Below are 20,733 nucleotides of genomic sequence, written 5' to 3' on the forward strand. Positions count from 1 at the left end.
ACATTTTTTTATAAAATACATGTTTGTCAAAGTACGCTAAAATAATATTACATTACTAGTAGGCCTATAGTATTCAAGCCTATGACTGGCTCTGCTTGCCTAACCGATCTTCAAGCTACCCATACATTGCAGAACAGCCGCATTGATAGCTTGTAGATCCGTTTTTTTTTTCGTTTTTTAATCCGAGACCGTATAATGAATTAATTCATATCAGTCAAGTCATGCATACCGAATATAAAACTAGCTCAACGTTTCACTAGTAATTTTTACATTAAACTGTAGACCTACAAAGTTAATTTATCAGTGGTTGTAAGTTTAAAATTTTACCTATAAGTACTGCATGGTTCAGGTCGAATTAATCAGTGAAGTTATGCTACAGTGTAGCCGCTACACTACTCGTTCACAATCTCCTTTAGATACAAATGTTTCATACATTTCCCATGGCTAGTAGTACAGAAGTACAAAACCCCTTTCAAATTCCCTGAGTTACTGAATCAATCTCCATAATGTATATTGACGAACAATAAAAGTTGGGGGGACAAAATGTGAAATCAAACGCGACTATGATGGTGGCTGCTACTAAAATCACCATGCCCATCTCGGCCAGGCCTCTTTTTTAATTAAGAGTTACACAGTCAGAGATGCATAATAATGTCATAAACCCAAGACAGTCAGATGGAATAACATTAGAAAGACATATTAACTCGTGTCTGACGACAGTGAGGAATGATTTAGGAACAATAATTAGTTTTTCTTTACCGAGTCCACGTGCGTCTTGTTGGTGGTGGATAGAAGTAGATAGAGGTCTGGTAGTGGTGGTAGAGGACCCGGATGGACCACACAGGTGTCACACGTTAGTGCATAATAGACCCTATTCACGTGACGTCAGTTACTCTTCCGGTTTAGACTTTGTAGGGGATAATATTTAATTCTCCATTGAGTTTCTATGGACCTCTTCTGATCTACGGCTACAATATTTAATTTCGACCGGTACATTATAAGGTAATGGTATTTATGGCTTTGCGATGATCCTGTCTTGCTAATGTTATCGGTCTTTTGCATTTTACTGTTATGAAAATAGGTTAGTTGGAAATGGAAGCTAACGAATGCTAATAATGCTAGCGATTTTCCTCTTGTATATTTAGCCTGGTTTATGTTAAGCTTTACCTTTTTATATGAATGTATAATGATCACTATACCTCCACCATACATTTGACTCTTGTCCAAAGCTTTTAATATAATCTGTTTCCATATATATCAATCATTTTAGTCATTTGTTTAAGTGATTTTGTCCTGACACCTTTCTTGTGATGCATAGCCTAGGGGGCTGAACAATGTTAGTTTTAGTTACGCTGACACAGCCTCTCGTTCATGCTCATTTTTGTTAAACATTTGGCCTTTGATTTGATTTGATTTGATTTATTTAGAAAAGCAATCATAATACAACATTATAATCAGCGATTCAAGGATTACACAGTAAAGTCCAAAGACTTATTTCCACTGGGGTCCTCTCACACTGAACAATACTTTAAAATACATCACAAATGCATCCCTATCCATCCCTCTAAGTCTCTAAGATGACCCCTTATAGGGGAACCTTTTCCAGTAGCCATTTTTTTTGTCTTAGTTTTATGTCCTCAAATTGGAGGTCAGTTTAACACTGGATTTAACACAGGCTATTCCACTGTGTGGCTCCTATATAAATGAATGAGCCTTTGCCCACTTTACTGTGGTCCAGTGCCACTTTAAAGTGGCACTGGATAAGGGAGTTGGCCACCACTAATTTTGTCTCCCTATCCATGTATCTTGCTGTTCGAGCTAGAAACTTAGTCAGTCCGGAGACCTTGTTTAGCACCTTGCTGGCCATACTTCACTTTCAACAAAACTGTAAGCAAAGACATAAAAAAATGCACCTGTAGAACAGAACAAGGATTTTCTAGCAGTTCAGTTTCTGAAAATTTGTTCCAAGTTCAAGTTACAAACTATTCCATTTTCTCCCACATAAGGTTCCAGAGCCCATGAGGAAACCACATTTTGCCATCCTGATTGAAGCGCCCATGGACGCCCCCAGAGCACTCCAGAGGAACAACGCCCCCAGAGCGTTCCAGAGCAGGGCAAGTAATAGTACTTAAGTTACATTGTGTCATTCTGTTAGAGCAGCCATCGTCTTCCTGTGTTCCTGGCATTAAAGGACATGTACCATGTCTCATTCTTCCATTGTATGGCTTTTGCCTACTTTCTGTATCATTGCCTAGAAGACCCCTGGCTTAGAGCCTGTGCGCGCACGCACGCACTCATTCACACACACACACACACACACACACACACACACACACACACACACACACACAGATTGGTAAATTAATAGAAAGATTACAGTAGGTCGATAAGTATTGCACTTCAAAGTACAATTGTGGAGTCCTTTGTTTTTAGCTGACATGTTTTCCCTTCCTTCCAGAACTAGGAGGTGAGAGCTGTGCAGTCAGCAGACCTGGGTTGGAGCTGGACATGGAGCATCTGGAAGTGCTGTTTTCCCAAAATTCCCACTCGATCAATTATCATTGTAAATAGTGTCTTTATAATAGCCTATATTCATTTTATTATTATTGTATAGTGTAAATAAAGTGTGTATTATTTTTCTTACTTTGAGTCAATCACATGTTTCTAGTACAATTCTGTTTCTAGTCAAATAAATAGTGTGTATTAATCTAAAAAAAAATGACATTTGTGTTTGGTAGATTATTTCACAATGTTTCTTGGCAGTATAACCAGCGTTGGACAAAGTTCTCAACGGCAGTACAGTCAAAATATTACTCCTGGTTAAATTTGACTACTACAAGTGAAAGTTGTTTGTCAAACAAATGTGTAGGCCTACTTGAGCACAAATTACAAAGTAAATTTTTAGTTTATTATCAATACATTGCTGTTTTACAATTTTGACTTAAAATATTTCTGATCTACAAGCTCACAAATGCATCGCAACACATTGTGAGCTTGTACTGTAGATCTTATTTCCACTATATTTGAAATATGGCTTAATGATTGGTTAATTACTACTTAGTGGATTGAAATGGAGTGGCTGAGGAATGTGATTAAAATCTGTTTTTGCTGTTCAGACTGCATAAAAACAATGCGACTCTAATCTGGATAGCCCACAAATCAGATTTGGGATGCCAGTCTGGGCAGGGCCTTAGCATATTCAGTGACAGTATTGTTGCCTGGGTCAGAAATCTCCTATCCGTATTCTAAAAGCATTAAAAGTAGCAGATCAAAACAAAACTAGCCATAAAATACAAACATCAATTGCTTTCTAGTGCATACATCTATTAAGAGAACTTCAACAGGTACAGAGGGGAAAGAATGTAGGCCTACACTACAGTATACACCATGCCAGTGGAATTAAATTGTTACCACAATTTGTTAATTCATCAATAAGTATACAGTATAGTCTACAGCATACATGGGCAACTGGCGGCCACACACGACGCCCCCACCTACACTTCATGTGGCCCACAGGTTAATATCAGAATACTGATATATTATTGATTTCAGCTGTAATTGTTTTGTCCTATTTGATAGCTTTGATGTCTGTTCCTGTATAATCAAATGTAATATACTCATACGTATCATCTAGCATGTATAAAGATAACACACACAAAAATGGAAGTATTTCTAAACTGTCTTTTTTTAATATAGGTTTAGTGAATTTGGCATTTGTACAATATCCAAAGCAAAAAAATAATTTACATGTTTTATTTCTAGGCCCTTGGCAGGTACATCTAAATTAACAACAGTGAATAAAATGTACATAATGTCAGGGAACATTTAGCCCCTTGAAGACTCTCCACTTAAGAAACTTGACCCGAGTTGGTGCTGTACTCGTCTTCGTCTGCTTTTTTCCCCCCTCCAAACACCAAATCTCTTGGTGACAATCACTGATGTACAAGTTCAGAACACAAGCTTGTAGATCTACTATACAGTCCATCTTGGCTCAGTTAATGTGCCTACACTGGATGACCTTCATCACTGACGATGCAGTTTGATGTTTGATCATCGATCTTTGGTTTGTGATATTTCAGCACAATCCAGAAGGAATCCCTTTTTTCAGGAGAGTAGAAAGGAAGCTCCCCAGGTCTTCATCCTGACAAAGTACAGCAGAACAGGAAGTTAATAATAAGCACTGTAGGAGAATTTATTTGATTCGCCTTTTAAACTTTTTTCCGGTTTAGAACAAATCATCAGTATGATGATTCATGCGTTAATAACTTGAGGTTATAACAAATGTAAAAATACACTATGTGATTAAAAAGTCAGAACACACACCCTATCGAATGGTGAAACCGTAACAGCTATTCTACTTTAGTGTTTCGAATTAGTGTCCTTTGTTTCAGTGAATGGAAAATATCAGCTACAATTACATTCTATAGACAACGGTGTGCTTCCAATTTTGTTGCCACAAAATTGTAAACAATAACACTTTGGTATTATATATAACACTGTGGTTATAGATACTGTAAGTGTAAGTAGTGATTAGTACTCTTAACCTGAAATCACGAGGAAACATTGCAACACGTTTTGGTGTCAGATACTGTACCATGCATACTGTAATATGCATTACTGCTTATTCAGCACTCTGGGAAGATGGCACAAGCACACAGAGCCCACCAATGTCACTTACTAGAAAATAATTAAAATAAAGTCTCTCTGCTTTCAGCCCTTAGGTTTTTAACCACATGACCCCCACAAGCATCATTAATCCTTATTTTAGGCATGTAGGCAAATATTTGGCTGAAATAGGTGATCTACAAGCTCAGATTAGCTGATGTGAACTTTCAGATCAGCTATTGTCAGCGAAGACATTTGGTGTACAGGGACAAAAAGGAGAGCACCAAGTACAGACCCCTGGGGGACCGCAGTCCACAAAATATATAGGGTTTAAAGCTGCTATAAGCAATATTTTTTCAGTATTTAAAAAAAATGTAATTACTCATTGCTGGCTGTCTGAATACCAAAAGAAAAGAAAAAAAGGTAATTACAAATTTGACACCAAGTGGTTAAAAATTCAGTATTACAAAGTAAAATCCAGAGTGATTTAACAGTGTGGAAAAACCAACCCTTAATAGCTTAGATTTAAATGATCACGCCAGATATCAGAAAAAACTATTTCAGCCAAATGTGCTTAGAATTACCTGATAACTCCAGGAGAACCTTTGTGTTGGTGTCTTCAGCTGAAGATGACACTTTGAGGACTATAGATTCCACCATGACCGTACTGTCAGGGAGGTGCTGGACGATGTAACCTTTTAACACACTGTAGCACAAACAAATACAAATCATTTCAGTATAAGTGTATTGCAAGCATAATTCACATTTTTTTGCCCCAATGTGATTTTATCACATTATTGATAATTTTATGACATAATCTATTATTTTTCTAAGACAGTTTGAATGGAAGACTGACCAATGGAACACCCGTTCTCTCTAGATTAATTGGACTATGCGAAGTGTGCAAGATTAACAATGCATATTAATTAATTATTATATTTCATGATACAGAATGAAATTATGTACTTCTCAAAGTGGGGTCCTGTTTTACTAACAAAGACAAAAGCACTTTACCTTCATAATCAAACAGATACTGTTCAATGAAGAACTTGTACCCCTTTTCCCGTTTGGAAGATGGTGTGTCTGAAAACTGAGCAGCAAGCCTTTCAACATCATTGAACCGCATTTGCGGCAGGTGGGCAAGGGATTTTGTGAATTCCATACCCTGAAATTAATAATGATATACATGGAAATGGTTTAAATTAAGAGCTTTGATCAAGTCAGTAACTTAGTATAATGATGGATATCCACTGAGGATTGATGTCTATCAAATAATTGATATATAAAATAAATACAATTGTATTTTCACTAAAAAATAATAAATCGCTAATAAAGTATACGTAAGCTTGCAGACCTAAAATGAAAAACATCATAGCCTACTTGTCTATCTATATGAAACAGATTATGTGCCCTAACCTCTGTTAAAAATGTAAGGCTAATTTTGGTTATAGTATGTACATACAGAGTTGGATACACACTGACTGAATGGATGATAGATTTATTTAATACTGTATTAAGCAGAAATGTAAACAGCACGATCGAGGTGCAGTCACATAAAATGATAACACAAAAAGTCCTGAGGGCTAAATAAACACCAATGATTAGTTTGCATCATGTGGGGTTACAATTAAATTCAACCGTTAAAGGATCTAGTTATAAAACAAAACGGACTCCCTGCCGTTTATTTAAAGGTCCGCTGACATGCCCCGAAATTAATATGGGTGGTACAGCACATCACGTGGTCTGACTGAAAACAGTTTGAAACAGTTTGAAACGGGGCTACGGCGCTAGCAACAAGTGGCTATAGGTCAGGCTAGCGTTTTTGACGGTACATTTAGCGTCATATTGGCTATAAATGTAATTGAAAAAAATTATTTTTTCGCCAGAAATGCTTAGTTTGAATGCAATTGAGGTTGGCGTGGGGTTTTTTAGGGGAACTGCAGCACAAGCGCAAATTTTGGACTGGAGTCCCATGTTCCCCCGGTCGCCAACACCCCTGTCTGCCCGCTCTGAGACCTCTCAGCCCCGCAGCGCGACAGTCGCGACTACGGACGGTCTGCTGTTGTCTGGCCGCTGTGAGAGCAGCGCGACTACTGTTCTTTTCCCCTCTCAGCCGCAGGCTGACATGTACACCCTCGCTCTCACTCTGTAATACCGTAGTTAGTTACCACAACATTGTTCAAGTGAACTATAGTGTGTTTATGTTTGTATTCATTGTAATAATAAATATCGCTATGCCGAGGCATAGTCTTGCGGACGAGATCATGAGCCTCTACGGGGGACTGGGCATGTGTGTACACACACAGCATAGCAACTTATGCTACTATTTTGGTGTCACATTTAGCTTGAATACTGGGTGAAAGTCTCATTCAAAAAATTAATTTTTCGCAACATTGTTCAGGTGAACTGTGTGTTTATGCTTGTTCATTGTAATAATCAATATCGCTATGATTATTTTATTTATCGCCGCGTCGCTCCGGCTCCGCATGACAACATACAGTCTAGCCCGTCTCAGATGCAGGCTGCACACACACGGACGGACGGACGTATAGTCTCTGGTACGCACACACACACACACACACACACGCAATGGCACGGAATCTGCCTCGGGCGTCTGTAGCTCTCTTCCCCGCTGTCATGCACTATAGCCGTGTGTGTGTGTGTGTGCGTACACACATGCCCAGTTCAATGCGGGGACCTGACCAGAGACTATACGTCCGTCCGTCCGTGTGTGTGCAGCCTGCATCTGAGACGGGCTAGACTGTATGTTGTCATGCGGAGCGACGCGGCGATAAATAAAATAATCATAGCGATATTGATTATTACAATGAACAAGCATAAACACACAGTTCACCTGAACAATGTTGCGAAAAATTAATTTTTTGAATGAGACTTTCACCCAGTATTCAAGCTAAATGTGACACCAAAATAGTAGCATAAGTTGCTATGCTACCACGGCCACCAAGCCCGGCGAGCCCGCATAGAAGTCGTTGGGGAAAGCTTTCGCCACCCTGACGTCAGAATCATGATAGCATAGTTTGATAGCAGTTATTAGCTCCCGAGGGGCGTGTCACTCCGCCTTTAAAAAAAGAAATCAGATAAACAAAGGCAAACAGCAGCCGCAGTAGCATTAGCATTGATACTTACAAGTTACACGCACATCCAAACAAGACATTTAAGGCAATTCAAAAATGGTAAAGGATAAAAGACGGATACCATTATCAAGACAAAAAGATGGTAAAACTGAAAACAGTATTAATGTTAACTTTACCTTTTGGAATGAAACGATATTGTCCTCTTAAAGTCTGTAAAATTGCATGTATCCCTATGGGCGAAATATGCCGCTCCCCTTCAAAGCCAAACCCGGACGTGAACCGGAAGTTGTGGAACGTCATCGTGAATAGGGCTTGATCTGATCATGACAACTTCCTGTCATTCGACCAATCACTAATACTCTATGCCAATCACGTGTTCCAAATTCTGATAAAATGCCAAAGAAGAAGAACGCAGCCAATCATCAGCCGTTCTCAATCAGTGTTTTTGTTGCAAAATAAAATACTCTGCGTTCGCTCGATTAGTCTTATTTTTAGTGGTAAGTACGGTAAGCCAATGCTGTTGTTATTTCTTGACCAAATGTTAATGTTATTTAGATGGCCAGTTGTTTAGACAAATGCAATATTTTGCCTGCGGTGTATAGTTTATTCGAGGCACCACTAGATTTTGTTCTCTCGGCACTCCACTGCGACGTGGAGAACTTTGGCAGGAGTTCATGCTTATTCCGATAAGTCGATCGGGATAAAGGCCCTGCTAAATGGCTAAAGTGTTGTTAATTGAAATTTCGCAAAAAGTCATGTTCGGCTAACGACTGTTTGTTACTTTACAGTGTTTTCGGCGCAGGCATAACCACTTACCTCGAAGAAATGGAGGCACATATTATTGGGAGTCTGCTCGGCCAGACTGTGAACATAAGCAGGAGCGATGGTCAGTCCATGTCATTTCTTTGCTCTATATTCCCATAATCATTGCAGTTAATGCTAACTAGTCTTTTTGTGTAATTGTGGGAAAGTTTTTTAAAATGGGATAAGTATTTATCCTATTTTCAACTTGACTTCAACTGTTCACTCAGCAAATGTTTCAGCGATGCCTTCCTCTGTAGCGGCTATTTGTATTCAGCCCTTTCCCAAGTACGTCTCACACCTGAAGCTGATTATCTCAATCAACAATTCAATTGGGGTCGCGTAGGAGAACTTCAACTGTAGGCTTTGGACCAGAGCAAGTTCAATTAATATACATGCAAACCACTGCCCCTATTAAAAATGCACTTGTATCTTAGCCAGAGCTTACTTGCTGTATGACTATTTCTGTGTGCATATAAATTGTAAGAGCATAATTCAGACATTTTTTTAGTAATGGTCCAAGTATGCCCTGGTTGAGCTGTGTATTTTTAATAGGGGCATGATTTGTATGAGTTTATTGAAAGGGCTTTGGGTATATGACAGACTTGCATAAGCCAGGGACAAAAGGACTGAAGACATGGCCAACAATGATTGAATATGACATGACATTAAAGAACATATCCCTGATTTTGGGTCTACTGTAATATCATTGCCATGATAACCCTATGTTGTAGTGAGCGATCCAGTTCTCTGATACATTTTCTTTAAAACAAATGTATGAAATGTATGTTCATACCCATTTCATGAATCTATATGCAACTAGGCCGAGTTCATTCTTCAGTGGTGAAGTCCGTGGACGAAGCCAAAGGTGCGGTTATGGTTGAGTGGACAGAGAGGAATGCAATCAAAAGGAAGGAGGCAAGTGTCAAAGCTGGTGTTTATGGATTTGTTAAGTCGGCCAGGTCAACAAGTATTCACCCTTGGTTGACAAATGTTTCACAGAAACCCTGCCTAACCTCTACCCATGTTCATCTGTGGTGTACAGGTGGATTTTGAAGACCTGAACGCCCACAACAAGGAGCTGCTGCTTCACCTCACCTCTTTGGTTGTGAAAGAGGCTCCATGCATGGACAAGGCAAGTGTGAACAAGGTTTCCATGCAATCAAGCTTATTTGGCTTTTCCCTTAAAGTGAAACCGATTGGTGGCCTGCACTGGAGAGTGGAGATTTCCCCTAGCCTTGTTTGTACTGATGTACTTTTTGTTTTGTTCTCCCCCTTTTGGAATATCCACATAGTGAGTCTGTAACCGGAGATGAAACTGCATGCATGGGTGTGAGCTTCATTATAATTGGGCCTTGCTAATGTTCATAATCATTTTGTGTCTCGGAGGACTAGACACGTAAAAAACCTGCTTACCAGTGACATAATCGATGATTAATCTAATCTAATAGGAACTCCATGCTTTCTATTACTGGAAAGTTGGCATGCTGTAATGGAATCCATTGTACTTAATCTAAAACATTGAAATTGTTTGCTGGGGGAAAAAACTGCCTAATGGTGGTCTGGTAAATCGCTCCTATGAAACGCAGAGTAGAAACTTATCATGAGCATTAATGAGGACCACTATATGGATGAAGTTGTCCATGAGTGATATGGCTTGTTGCATGAGCTCAGTGTCATGTCTGTCATGATAACTGTACACCTGTCTCTTTTCTTTCCATTTGCAGAAATACCTTAGCCGCCTGCGCTCGTCCAGAATTCCTGCTCCTCCAACTGGTATGTAAATTGGTTTTCACTACACTTCTGATTCACATCCATTTTGGCATTTGTATATATTGACTGTTTTCTCCCAACAATTTCTTTCTTTTTTTAAACGAAAGCCACTGTTCCAGCAGCCGTTGTGGCTGAACAGACAGGTTGGCATGCTATACATGTTTCTCTTTGTAAAGCTGATAATCACAATCACTTATTCTCCATAAGGTCATGAACGGGTGTTTTGGGATTATATTGCCTGTAAAGTCATTGTGTAGCTGATGATCATATCTGAACAGTTTAATCGTTACAGGTTGAGGGGGTGAAATGAAATCGTAATTTAATGGTTTTATGCAAGCCTATTAGGAAAGGAGTGTATTGTACCATCACATGGGACATGTGTAGATTTTTAAATTATTTAACAAGGACAATGCACATTAATCAACATGTCATTTTGCAAATGTAAATTAGCCAGAGTTGGCCATAAGCTAATTTTAATACATTTTGTTTAGATGTTTTAAATTTAATGTGAAAACAGTTAATCACATCTGACTATGCAATGACTTTATGCATGTTCCCTTATAGGCAACCCCATGAAATGCTTCATTCAATTGATAAAGTAATAATCACCAAATGGGATTTAATATGCTTTTCGTTTCAGTCTTGTAGATGATTTTAATACCTGCTGAGCATAGCCTTTCACTTTTCGGTGGGGGTGCATGTCAGTCTTTAAGGGCAGCCCTGCCGATTTAACCAGACTGTTAAATCTGTGATGTTGCTCTGAAATTCTGATGACTGCTGTTCCAGCACCTTTGCAGTTGTCTTTTGCAAACTGCTTTTGCTGTGTGGCTCAGAAACCCCAAGTCTTTGTTTCTCTCCCCAAGTGCATGCTTTAGTTTACTTTGAAATAATCTCCTTTTCCACATTGTGTAAAAGTAAAGTTCAATCATTACTATCACAACTCGGGTTGCTGTTTGACTTACATTTCACTTCTTTAGTTCCCAGGGCTTCGACAAGGCAAACGTGCATGTTTGTGGCTCCACTTCAACCCACATTCGTAGAGCCAACTCCTCTAAACTCTGCCCTCCCCTCAACTGGAACTGGTTGGTATTCACTTCAGCCCCTGATCTGGCTACATAAGACTAACTTGCATGCATCTGTATATTTATAACTGACTCTTATCTCTCTCTCCTTAGTGGCCACCAAAAAGGTGAGGAAGGATGCCGGTGGCTATAATCGTCCCCGCGAGGAGGCAAAGGAGAACGACGAGGCCCAGGACATTGTAAACAACATGGTCAAAGGTCAGGATTGGGTGGTGGAATCATATTCTCTGTCAACTAGCTGAACTACAACTGACAATGAACCATGTGTTACAAGAAAATGTTTCTTAGCAAAGGACTAGACTTGTTTTTTGTTTTCTTTTACTGACCGTAATGTTGCATATTCTGTATACAGGCCCAAGACCATCCATGGCTCCAAAGGATAAAATCAAGCCCAATAAAAGGATGTCTGGTGTTGCGAAGCCCCCTGATGCTCAAATGAAGAGGGGGAAGGTGAGACAAATTGCCTAGTAATTGTGTCAAGGGAATCCAGTTATTCGTCTAAGGCAGGGGTTCTCAACGTTTTGTCCCGGGGACCCCCGGAAATGCTTCGGCATGTCTCATGACCCCCTCCCCACCCAATTCAAATTGACCACTACAATAACCTTAATAATAGAGAAGATAGATACATCATAAATAAATTATGTGTGTACTGTGCGACTGCGTACTATGTATTGTAAACTCTTAATTTCCATTGTCCAGCCATTCAGTAGCAAAATAAATAATTACGTCAACTATGTTCATGCACTTGCCCTAGCCATAATGGCCTTACAGGCGTATGCAAAGGCAAACAATTATGGAAGTTAGTTTGTATATTATGTAGACATGGTTGCAGTCAACTGTTTTGTATATTTTTATTTAACCACAGTAGTTGCAGGTCCAGTGTCTATGCCTTCTGCAACTGTTGTCCCTGCTATTGTCACTCACTGGACTGGCAGATTTAGGCTGAGGCGTGCTGGTAGACTCCATTTGTCCTTTGGTTTAATTCCCATTTGTTTCCTGCAGTTTGGAGAGGTCTTCCAGTCCCGGCCCCACCAGAGGTTTTATGAAATGATCGAGGAGTTCAGAGAGACCCTGGACATGAACCCTCCCAAACCTATGGATGAAGTAAATGGTGCATGCGAAGTAAGATGTTAACTTTATTATTTTGTAACGTGTATATGGGTGATTGTAGCATTCACCCAGAATCACTAATGGGAGCTGTACTTATTAGGGCTGCAAGATATTGGGAAGCGTGCATTAACTGTATTGAATATTGTGATGATATGATCCGGTTTGCTGCTCACATGGAACTCAGGTGTGCGACTGCGTGACTGGGTCTAAAAGAAGAGAAAAACATAACCTGAATTGTAATGGATTATTTTGTAGCCCTACCTACAGTACGACCTAGTATGTCAGCTTGGCACATATTTGATGGCTTATCGCTGATCTCAGTTTCTCAATTCTGATCTTTATTTCTTTGTACAGGTAGAAGATCAAAAGTTATGCGTGTGCATCCGCAAGCGGCCGTTTAACAATAAAGGTAAGCGGTCCATTCAACAATGTTTAAAGAAGAAACGTGTTATCAAAACCTGTAATCAGTTTTACATGGAATTACATTTAGTAGACGGCTTTATTTATTTTCCCTGATCTGTCATGTTCCCAGAACTGGCTCGAAGGGAGATTGATGTAGTGTTTGTGCCCGGCAATGGAACTGTGCTGGTCCACCAACCCAAGACCAAGGTGGACCTCACAAAGTACCTGGAGAATCAGGAGTTTCACTTTGATTACTCCTTCGATGAGAACGCCACCAATGACATGGTCTACAGGTAATCATGTGGCCTATTTCTTTACTCCAGTGCTTCTCAAACCCCAACGTGCTATACAGCCACGGACGGGTCCAAATTATTTATTTTTAAACAAAAAACCAACTCATGCTCCATATGAAGGCATATGTTTTTGAGCAGAATGTTGCAGATAACTTTCATTGGTCTGAATTACCTCTCAGTTTGAAATGCCACTGTTTAGAACACCAGACGAGGCCTTTAGATCTTAGCAGTTCCCATCTCTATGCTCTGGTATTGTGACTTTGTAGGACCCATTTCCCTACACGTCATTGGTTTTTAGATTGCAATTAACCACTGGAAACATGGCATCCCTGTTCTGGGCCAACATTCAGCAGAAGTGGTTAAAAGGACAGGATTAATTATCCCCCCCCCCCCCCCCCCCATAGGTTCACAGCCAAACCCCTGGTCCAGTCGATCTTTGATGGTGCCATGGCAACTTGCTTTGCGTATGGACAAACGGGCAGTGGAAAGACCCATGTAAGTGTGCAGTCTGTTCATAGTGCCGGAGAGCACATGATCCACATTTTATGCACTATGGGTTGAATCTTTGAGCCTACTAATGCAGTAGTTAAAATGTACCATGTGCTTATGGTATGGCACTTTACTTATTTCCAGACCATGGGAGGTGACTTCTCTGGGAAGCGCCAGAACAGCACTAAAGGGATCTATGCCTTGGCAGGTAAGCCATACTCATACAATTTCCATACCAAAAACTATGTCTTAAAAATGGCTACCTCATGGATTAAAGGTCTCAGGCAAGCATAAAATGCATTGCGGCACCACACATTGTATGCTTGTAGATGGCTCATTGCTGGTATTAATTATTTTGGATTAAAACTTGCAATAAATGCAACGTTAATGTTCCAGAAAATCCTATTGAGCTCAGATATGTAAGCAAAGGTTAAAGCCTCAATCTTCGATTTCTTAAACTGGTTGGCTATGGCAGGCTAACAAAACATAATTATGCTAATTGTTTATGAAACTGCTAATTCACAAACCAATCACACTAGGACTTGGACCTAGCAACATCTTTCAGTAATTAGATTTTATTATTGCTTTCATTCATGTGACCCCCACTAGGCTAGTTAAACCACTTAATCCTGTATATTACGGGGTTCCCTAGCTTCACAGAAAATCTGATTATTTTAGCTGAAGATCGCTGACCGTTCACATTGCGCTGTGAGCTTATAGATCTGCTATATGGGGCAGAAATGGGTCAACTTGCAAATTTTTTTTGTCCCTTACACAGCCCACGATGTGTTCAGCCTAATTACCAGCCGGAGGTATGCCCACTTGGCTCTCTGTCCATGCGTCTCCTTCTTTGAGATCTACAATGGCAAGGTATGAAAACTATGAATCTAATAAACATGTGCTGTTGTACCCAAATGTGTAGCGATCACTTACATTTTCAACCTAATCTTCGTATCTGATTTCTAGTATCTCTAGTCTAGAACAAAAGCCTAACCAAATTTGATGTAAAATCTAAGTAAAAATTCATTCAGTTGTGAAAACAGATAGTCTTTGGGCCAAGCCCCTAGGGCCTAGGTTTGTTTCCATTGTGTTCCTCTGGATAATATCGGCAGATATGACTCTGCAAATCAAGATTGGATCATATCTTTCATAATCGTGCACCCCTAATTATAAAGAGGGATGGAACATGGCTGGAATGGTCCTGAAGTCCTACATCATTATGGACTTGTGTGGAGGGGGGAAAATAGTCGATACCCCTTGGCTTTTACAGTTATCTGTTTTTAGAAAAGTTGTATTAAAAACACTTATAGTGTCTATAATGACATAGCTGATTGAAGTGGCTAAGCGTTAATATCTGGCTGGAACTCCCTGCCCAGCTGCAGGGCTGGAGCCCTATCGGAAAACGAGGAAGTGAGTTGATCAAATGCAATATATTTTCGCTACTGCTTCGTCTATTTCTCGCTCGAATATTTTCAGACATTTTTGAGAGCAATGTTTAGCTGCAAATGACATTGTGTGCATTTACATGGCTGTCATGTTGGAAACGGCAGTAAATCAGCAGGGCGCAGCTGGTGCTCCGAGGGTTTGATTAGGCATCGGTCTGTATTAGAGTATGTTATCAGAAATAACAGACCGCTGAATTCACCGATTGACCAATCGGAATAAAGCATTCAACAAGGCCATTGGTGGGCTGTGTGGACCAAATGAACCAACAACATGACAAAGTGTTTTGTCATTTCAGGTCTATGATTTATTGAACGACAAGACCCAACTGCGTGTTCTGGAGGATGATCGGCAGCAGGTTCAGGTGGTCGGCCTGCAGGAAGTGGATGTCTCTGCAGCGGAGGACGTCATCAAGATTATAGAAGTTGGCAGTGCTTGCAGGTACAGTATATTAATGCTGAACAATGTCACCCATGTTTGTGAAGTCTTCGTTTTAAAAAATGGCAGATCTACAAGCCAATCTACTTCCATTTTTAACCCATGAAGACCTGAGACCAGATTCTACAAAATGTCTTTCAAATCCTGACCGGATAGGTGGTGCACTGATGCTCAAACCTTTTCATGTCAAGGACCAACAGAATTATCTGCAGACCCCCATCTGAAAATATGTTCAGTCACCCCAGAAGCAAATATTTGAGTTAACAATATTCACTGTGATTATTCTTTTCCCCCCAGAATATTAGCACATTTTCCCGATTATTATTATTTTTCTTCTCCAAAATAGCCATTTCTCAACCTCTAAAGTTACAAAAATAATGGTTAAAAGCTAAGCCGACACACTCTCTGTTCTACTGACTGTTCTCTTCTGTCACTCCTATAGGACGTCTGGCCAGACGTCTGCGAATGCCAACTCGTCCCGCTCCCACGCCATCCTCCAGATTGTCCTGCGATGCAACGACCGCGCCAGGACCTTGCACGGAAAGTTCTCTCTGATCGACCTGGCTGGGAACGAGCGCGGCTCGGACGTCAGCAGCAACGACCGTGCCACAATGGTGGAAACCAATGAGATCAACCGCAGCCTGCTGGCCCTGAAGGTATTAACCATAGATATAAAACGAACTGCAGCGGCCTCATTGGCCGCTGCAGTTCGTTGGAGGGGCGGAAGAATTTACACTGGGGCAGGAAGTACATGGTAGTGTGGAAGGCACGTTGCGTCACACTACCACACATTCTAGCCAATCACAGCGCATTTTTTCCTGGCCTTATCAGACCCGAACATGCGCTCTGTGACGCATGCTCATGCTTCGCAAGGAATCTTGGGAAAGTTTTGCCCTCCCTTGAGCACATACGCTCCAGAGCCAGAAAGGGCGTCTACCTTTTATGTCTATGGTATTAAGACTGGCTGCACACTGTCTCTGAAGTTGCAGTGGGGAAGGAAAGGGCAGAAACCTTATCTCTATATTTTAACATTTTATTTAAACGCTCGACTACAACATCACACAAGCATCTAAACCACATTGCGAGTGTGTAGATCTGCTGCTTTGTTACAGAGTTTGAATGCTGACTGAGCAGTGACGGTTTTGGAAATGATATGAATATTTTACTTATTATTATTTTACTACTCTATTAATCTGCTTTAGTTAACATGAATGTTATTTATAACCTAACTAGCCAACCCTATTTTACTTCGGTACGAAGGTATGGCATCAAAAATGCACTTGGAAAGTACAGTACATGACTTGCTCTCTGAGTTCCCAGAAGTTCTTTCTTGCCACCTTACTGTTTTAGATGCTGAGTTAAAGCTGACATATGTCAGAGGTCCTTTAGTGACATCTAAGCTGACATATCTCAGGTCCTTTATTGACATCTAAGCTGACATCTCAGAGGTCCTTTAGTGACATCTAGAGGCAGTGATTGGATATTACACAAATCCATGAGCTGCAAAATGGACTGAATTCTAAAATGCACTTCAAAATGTTTCTCCAGTAATTTGTAGTCTGGGCTTTTAATGAATAAAGTGTTTCTCTCACTCCCACAGGAATGCATTCGCTCCTTGGGGAGGAACGGGGACCATGTGCCGTTCAGACTGAGCACCTTGACTAAGGTACTCAGAGACTCCTTCATCGGTGAGAAGTCCAGGACCTGCATGGTATGTATACAAACATGGAACCATTAAAATGCCTACTGGCATCCAGTGTGTTTCGGAATAAATCAATTAAATAAAAGCAATGAGTTCTAAATATTTAGGTGCATGTCAGTCAATCAAAAGGCAACCTTCCTTCAGTAATAACATGCACGACTAGAACATGTGACGTGTTAAAGAAATAATTTTGCAAAAGTCATGACTGATGCACCATTTCTCATACTGCAGTTTACTCGGAAAAAATGTATCTGTCACTTTGTTAGTTCCTACTTTGTTATTTATAGAAATTGGAAATACATTTGCAAAAACAGACTTATTTGTATTATACGCAGACAAAAAGGAATCTGAGCCACTTTGTTTTTGCAAATGACTGTCGATTAGTATCGGCAATAAAATGTATGCTAGAAATTACTCCGGTCTCCTGACTAGAAGTTTTGTATAGGCTCTATAAAGCACCATAGGCTAGCAATTCTGTTGGCCTAGGACTTCTCTACTTGGAAGTGCCTACAAAATTACATATACACTGGTATTTGAGTATTTTTGCTGCCAACAGATTGGAGAAGAGTAAAAAGACCTGACGGATGAAAAATGCTTTAAAACCATGCAAATGACTGGTGCTCAGTTGGTTAACCATGAATATTAACGTACATGCACCTTTCCTCCTTCTCGCCAGATCGCACTGTGCGCTCCAGGCATGGCTTCATGTGACTACACCATGAATACGCTGCGCTATGCGGACAGGTAGACATTTATGTCATGAAACTACACCTGTGGTCCCCATTTGTACACTTAACAGAGTTGGTTCTGGACCTGTTTGGAACCTTTCTAGAAACCCTGAGGGTCCCTGGACCTTGAGTTTCTGTCCACTCGGAGTGCGACTGGAAATTGGTACACCGCAAACTCGATGATGTTAACTATTCTCCAGATCATTTCTTCCACTTACCACTTAGTATTTACTGTGTATAGAATCTACTCTGTACCGTGTATAGAATCGACTCTGTAAAATTAGAAAATGGTATTTACACTGAAGAATTCTCTCAATCAACAAATGTGATTGTAAATATCGTTTAACTTTGTATCAAATCATTTTGCAATGCAAATAAATCAATTATTGTTCAAAATACTAAGTACGTGTGCATTGTATTTAGACATTTTAAGAAAAGGTTTAATTACTTTTCAATATCGCTACACTTGTCTATCGATAAATGTGTATTTGTTCATGTCAAGGTGTGGGTTGGTCCATATGTTAGTTACTTCAAATACAATGTCCATGTATGCCAGAGAACCACTGTTTACTTATGTATATCCATAATGTTTCCCTTAACCCATTTAGACCTGGTGCCTGGTACCTTTGAATCCGGGAGCTAAATGGGTTAAAAGAAAACTGCACTATCCACACGTTTCACACTGATTTAATTTCTTTGTTACTGTGGATTTTAAATCATTGTCATCAACCATGTATCGTTACACCTGACCCTTACCATGCATATACACAGAATGGCCATGGAATCAAGATACAATTCACCTCTTGATTGGGTTTTCTTGTCATTTCTATTAGGGTGAAGGAGTTGAACGGTCCCAAGGCCCCGCGACCCGCCAAGGCAGCAAAACCCTTAGACAGCAGCTCATCAGAGGAGGAGGAGGAGGAGGAGGAGGAGGAGGAGGAGGAGGAAGAGGAAGAGGAAGAGGAAGAGAAGGAGGAGGAGGTCAGATTGGACACGGCTCCCAAATATCCTGACTGAAATATTAAGTCATACTAGTCTCTGACCTTGATTGTTTTCCTCTGCAGGACTCGGTCCAGTCTGACCCCTACGCCCTGGTGACTGAGCTAGAGGACAAGGTCAAGGGCGAGATAGAGGTAGAATTTCCCTTGACTAATAACATGTCCTTGTTACTTTTTGAGACAGTTTCTGGCTTGGTGTTTGACGCTTCAAGTCATAGCTGCGTTATTGGAATTTGGCCACTTAAATTCTATATACTTATGTTAGGTGACCTGGGTATACTTTGCCCCCTCTTTTCCATTACCAATTCTCGTAATGCAATTTTTGCCAGTGTTATCAATGTCCAGGAGAGGGATGCATATGGTTCATAAAATTGCATCTTGATTTGATTGTTTTCCAGAGATTCCAAGTGTCTCAGAGAGCCAGTGAGGTTCTTGAACCAATGAAGCACATCTCATATGACGTGGCGGTTGCCCTCCCTGATCTGCTGGACTACTCGAGACGTGTGCGAGAATATTCCAGCAGTCTGCAAGGTTGGAGTTATTTATTACTCTTTAGATTGAGTGTCATGATACTTCTTGACTGTGACCAAAAGCATTGCATAAGCAAGCCATGGTGACTGCCATTTTAATGAATAGGCTAGTGAGGGCATATCGTTGCTGTCTGGAAACCTTGTAGCCATATTTCAACTTCTGTTTTATTGGGGTGGAGGGGGAATTGATGCCTGGTCATAGAACATGCAAAAGTAGCAAAGTATGTATAGCATTGTGATCGTGTCATTTCAATAAGCTTGTTTTTGTCAGTTGGTCTTATAAAAAGTAGAGCTTGTGACCTATATTGGCTCCTTGGAACAGTTTATTTTATTTTTTATACCTTGTCCTGAAGGTAACATGTTTGGCCATTTAGTAAGGCCTTGTGTAACGCAACACTCAGTGGCTTTAGTTTAGGTCTTAAACTAGTCTAGTTTCTGCCCAACAACATGACTGAAGGTGTAGCAACTTTATCACACCATATCAACATGAAGATCAACTGAATGCTATCGTTTCTCGTCTTTGAATTTTTCTGTGCCTTCAGCCTTGACCTTTTTGTGTTTAGTCTTTATTTTTTAGCAAACTGACATGTGTCTGTCGGGTGGAAACCTGGGGCACGTTCAGAAATGGCGCACTGTGCAATGCAAACTAATAGGCGAGTGCACTCCGGTGCGTTATTTCCGAACGCACCCCTAATGTGTCAACAGTTTCAAGATTAAATTGTAAAAACATGGCAAAGTAGTAGATCGGCACGCAACACGTCTGTGCTGCGTTTCGAGCTTGCAGATCTGCTACTTTTGATGCTGTAGTAAAGTTGATCAAGGTACGATTATGATTTATAATTGTGTTTTCCTCTGTCACCATGTAGCTGCTGTGGAGGCTCTGCAGGCTGCTGTGGAGGAGGAGCGAGTATCACGTCTGCCTAAACCATCAGGCTCCCGCCGCCGCTGAGCAGCCCTGGAGAACTGGAGTTGTTCTGTTGAGGTTTTAAATGTGTTTTGTTCTGTTGAGGTTTTAAATGTGTTTTGTTCTGTTGAGGTTTTAAATGTGTTTTGTAATAAAGTAATTTGTCATACTACTTGGGTAATTTTGTCTTTATCTTTGGAGTCGTCCCATGTCTGTGAAATGATTCCTAAAGATATTTTGCCAAGATGCTGCTACAGTAGCTCCTAGTTGCCTATGGGCTCATTTCCCCTAATCTAAGGATGAGGCTGTCATTTTACAGATTGGTTAAAGTGTTGTATTA

At 40.4% G+C, this 20,733-nt stretch overlaps 1 protein-coding gene and 1 long non-coding RNA gene across 2 annotated transcripts; both read left to right on the plus strand.

Annotated features, from left to right (window-relative positions):
• Window positions 1–904: 904 nt before the first annotated feature.
• On the plus strand, window positions 905–2,680 carry LOC308330298. The gene is made up of 3 exons (XR_013965483.1): window positions 905–1,002; window positions 2,007–2,114; window positions 2,459–2,680. It is a non-coding gene; the product is annotated as an uncharacterized lncRNA (long non-coding RNA).
• Window positions 2,681–8,518: 5,838 nt separating this feature from the next.
• On the plus strand, window positions 8,519–18,978 carry LOC308330353 (kinesin-like protein KIF2C; the record flags this gene model as incomplete). Its single annotated transcript, XM_080785201.1, has 19 exons — window positions 8,519–8,586; window positions 9,325–9,419; window positions 9,547–9,636; window positions 10,229–10,277; window positions 10,382–10,417; window positions 11,252–11,356; window positions 11,450–11,554; window positions 11,709–11,806; window positions 12,359–12,478; window positions 12,821–12,875; window positions 12,999–13,161; window positions 13,566–13,656; window positions 13,795–13,858; window positions 14,429–14,520; window positions 15,392–15,534; window positions 15,974–16,187; window positions 17,132–17,242; window positions 17,910–17,977; window positions 18,795–18,978. Exons 1-19 carry the CDS (start codon window positions 8,526–8,528, stop codon window positions 18,976–18,978), a joined length of 1,944 nt encoding a protein of 647 aa, XP_080641327.1. The 5' UTR covers window positions 8,519–8,525.
• Between the last annotated feature and the right edge of the window lie 1,755 nt (window positions 18,979–20,733).

This window comes from Protomyctophum bolini (genome assembly GCF_963924005.1).
Source record: "Protomyctophum bolini genome assembly, chromosome: 16".
In the NCBI taxonomy this organism is placed as follows: domain Eukaryota; kingdom Metazoa; phylum Chordata; class Actinopteri; order Myctophiformes; family Myctophidae; genus Protomyctophum; species Protomyctophum bolini.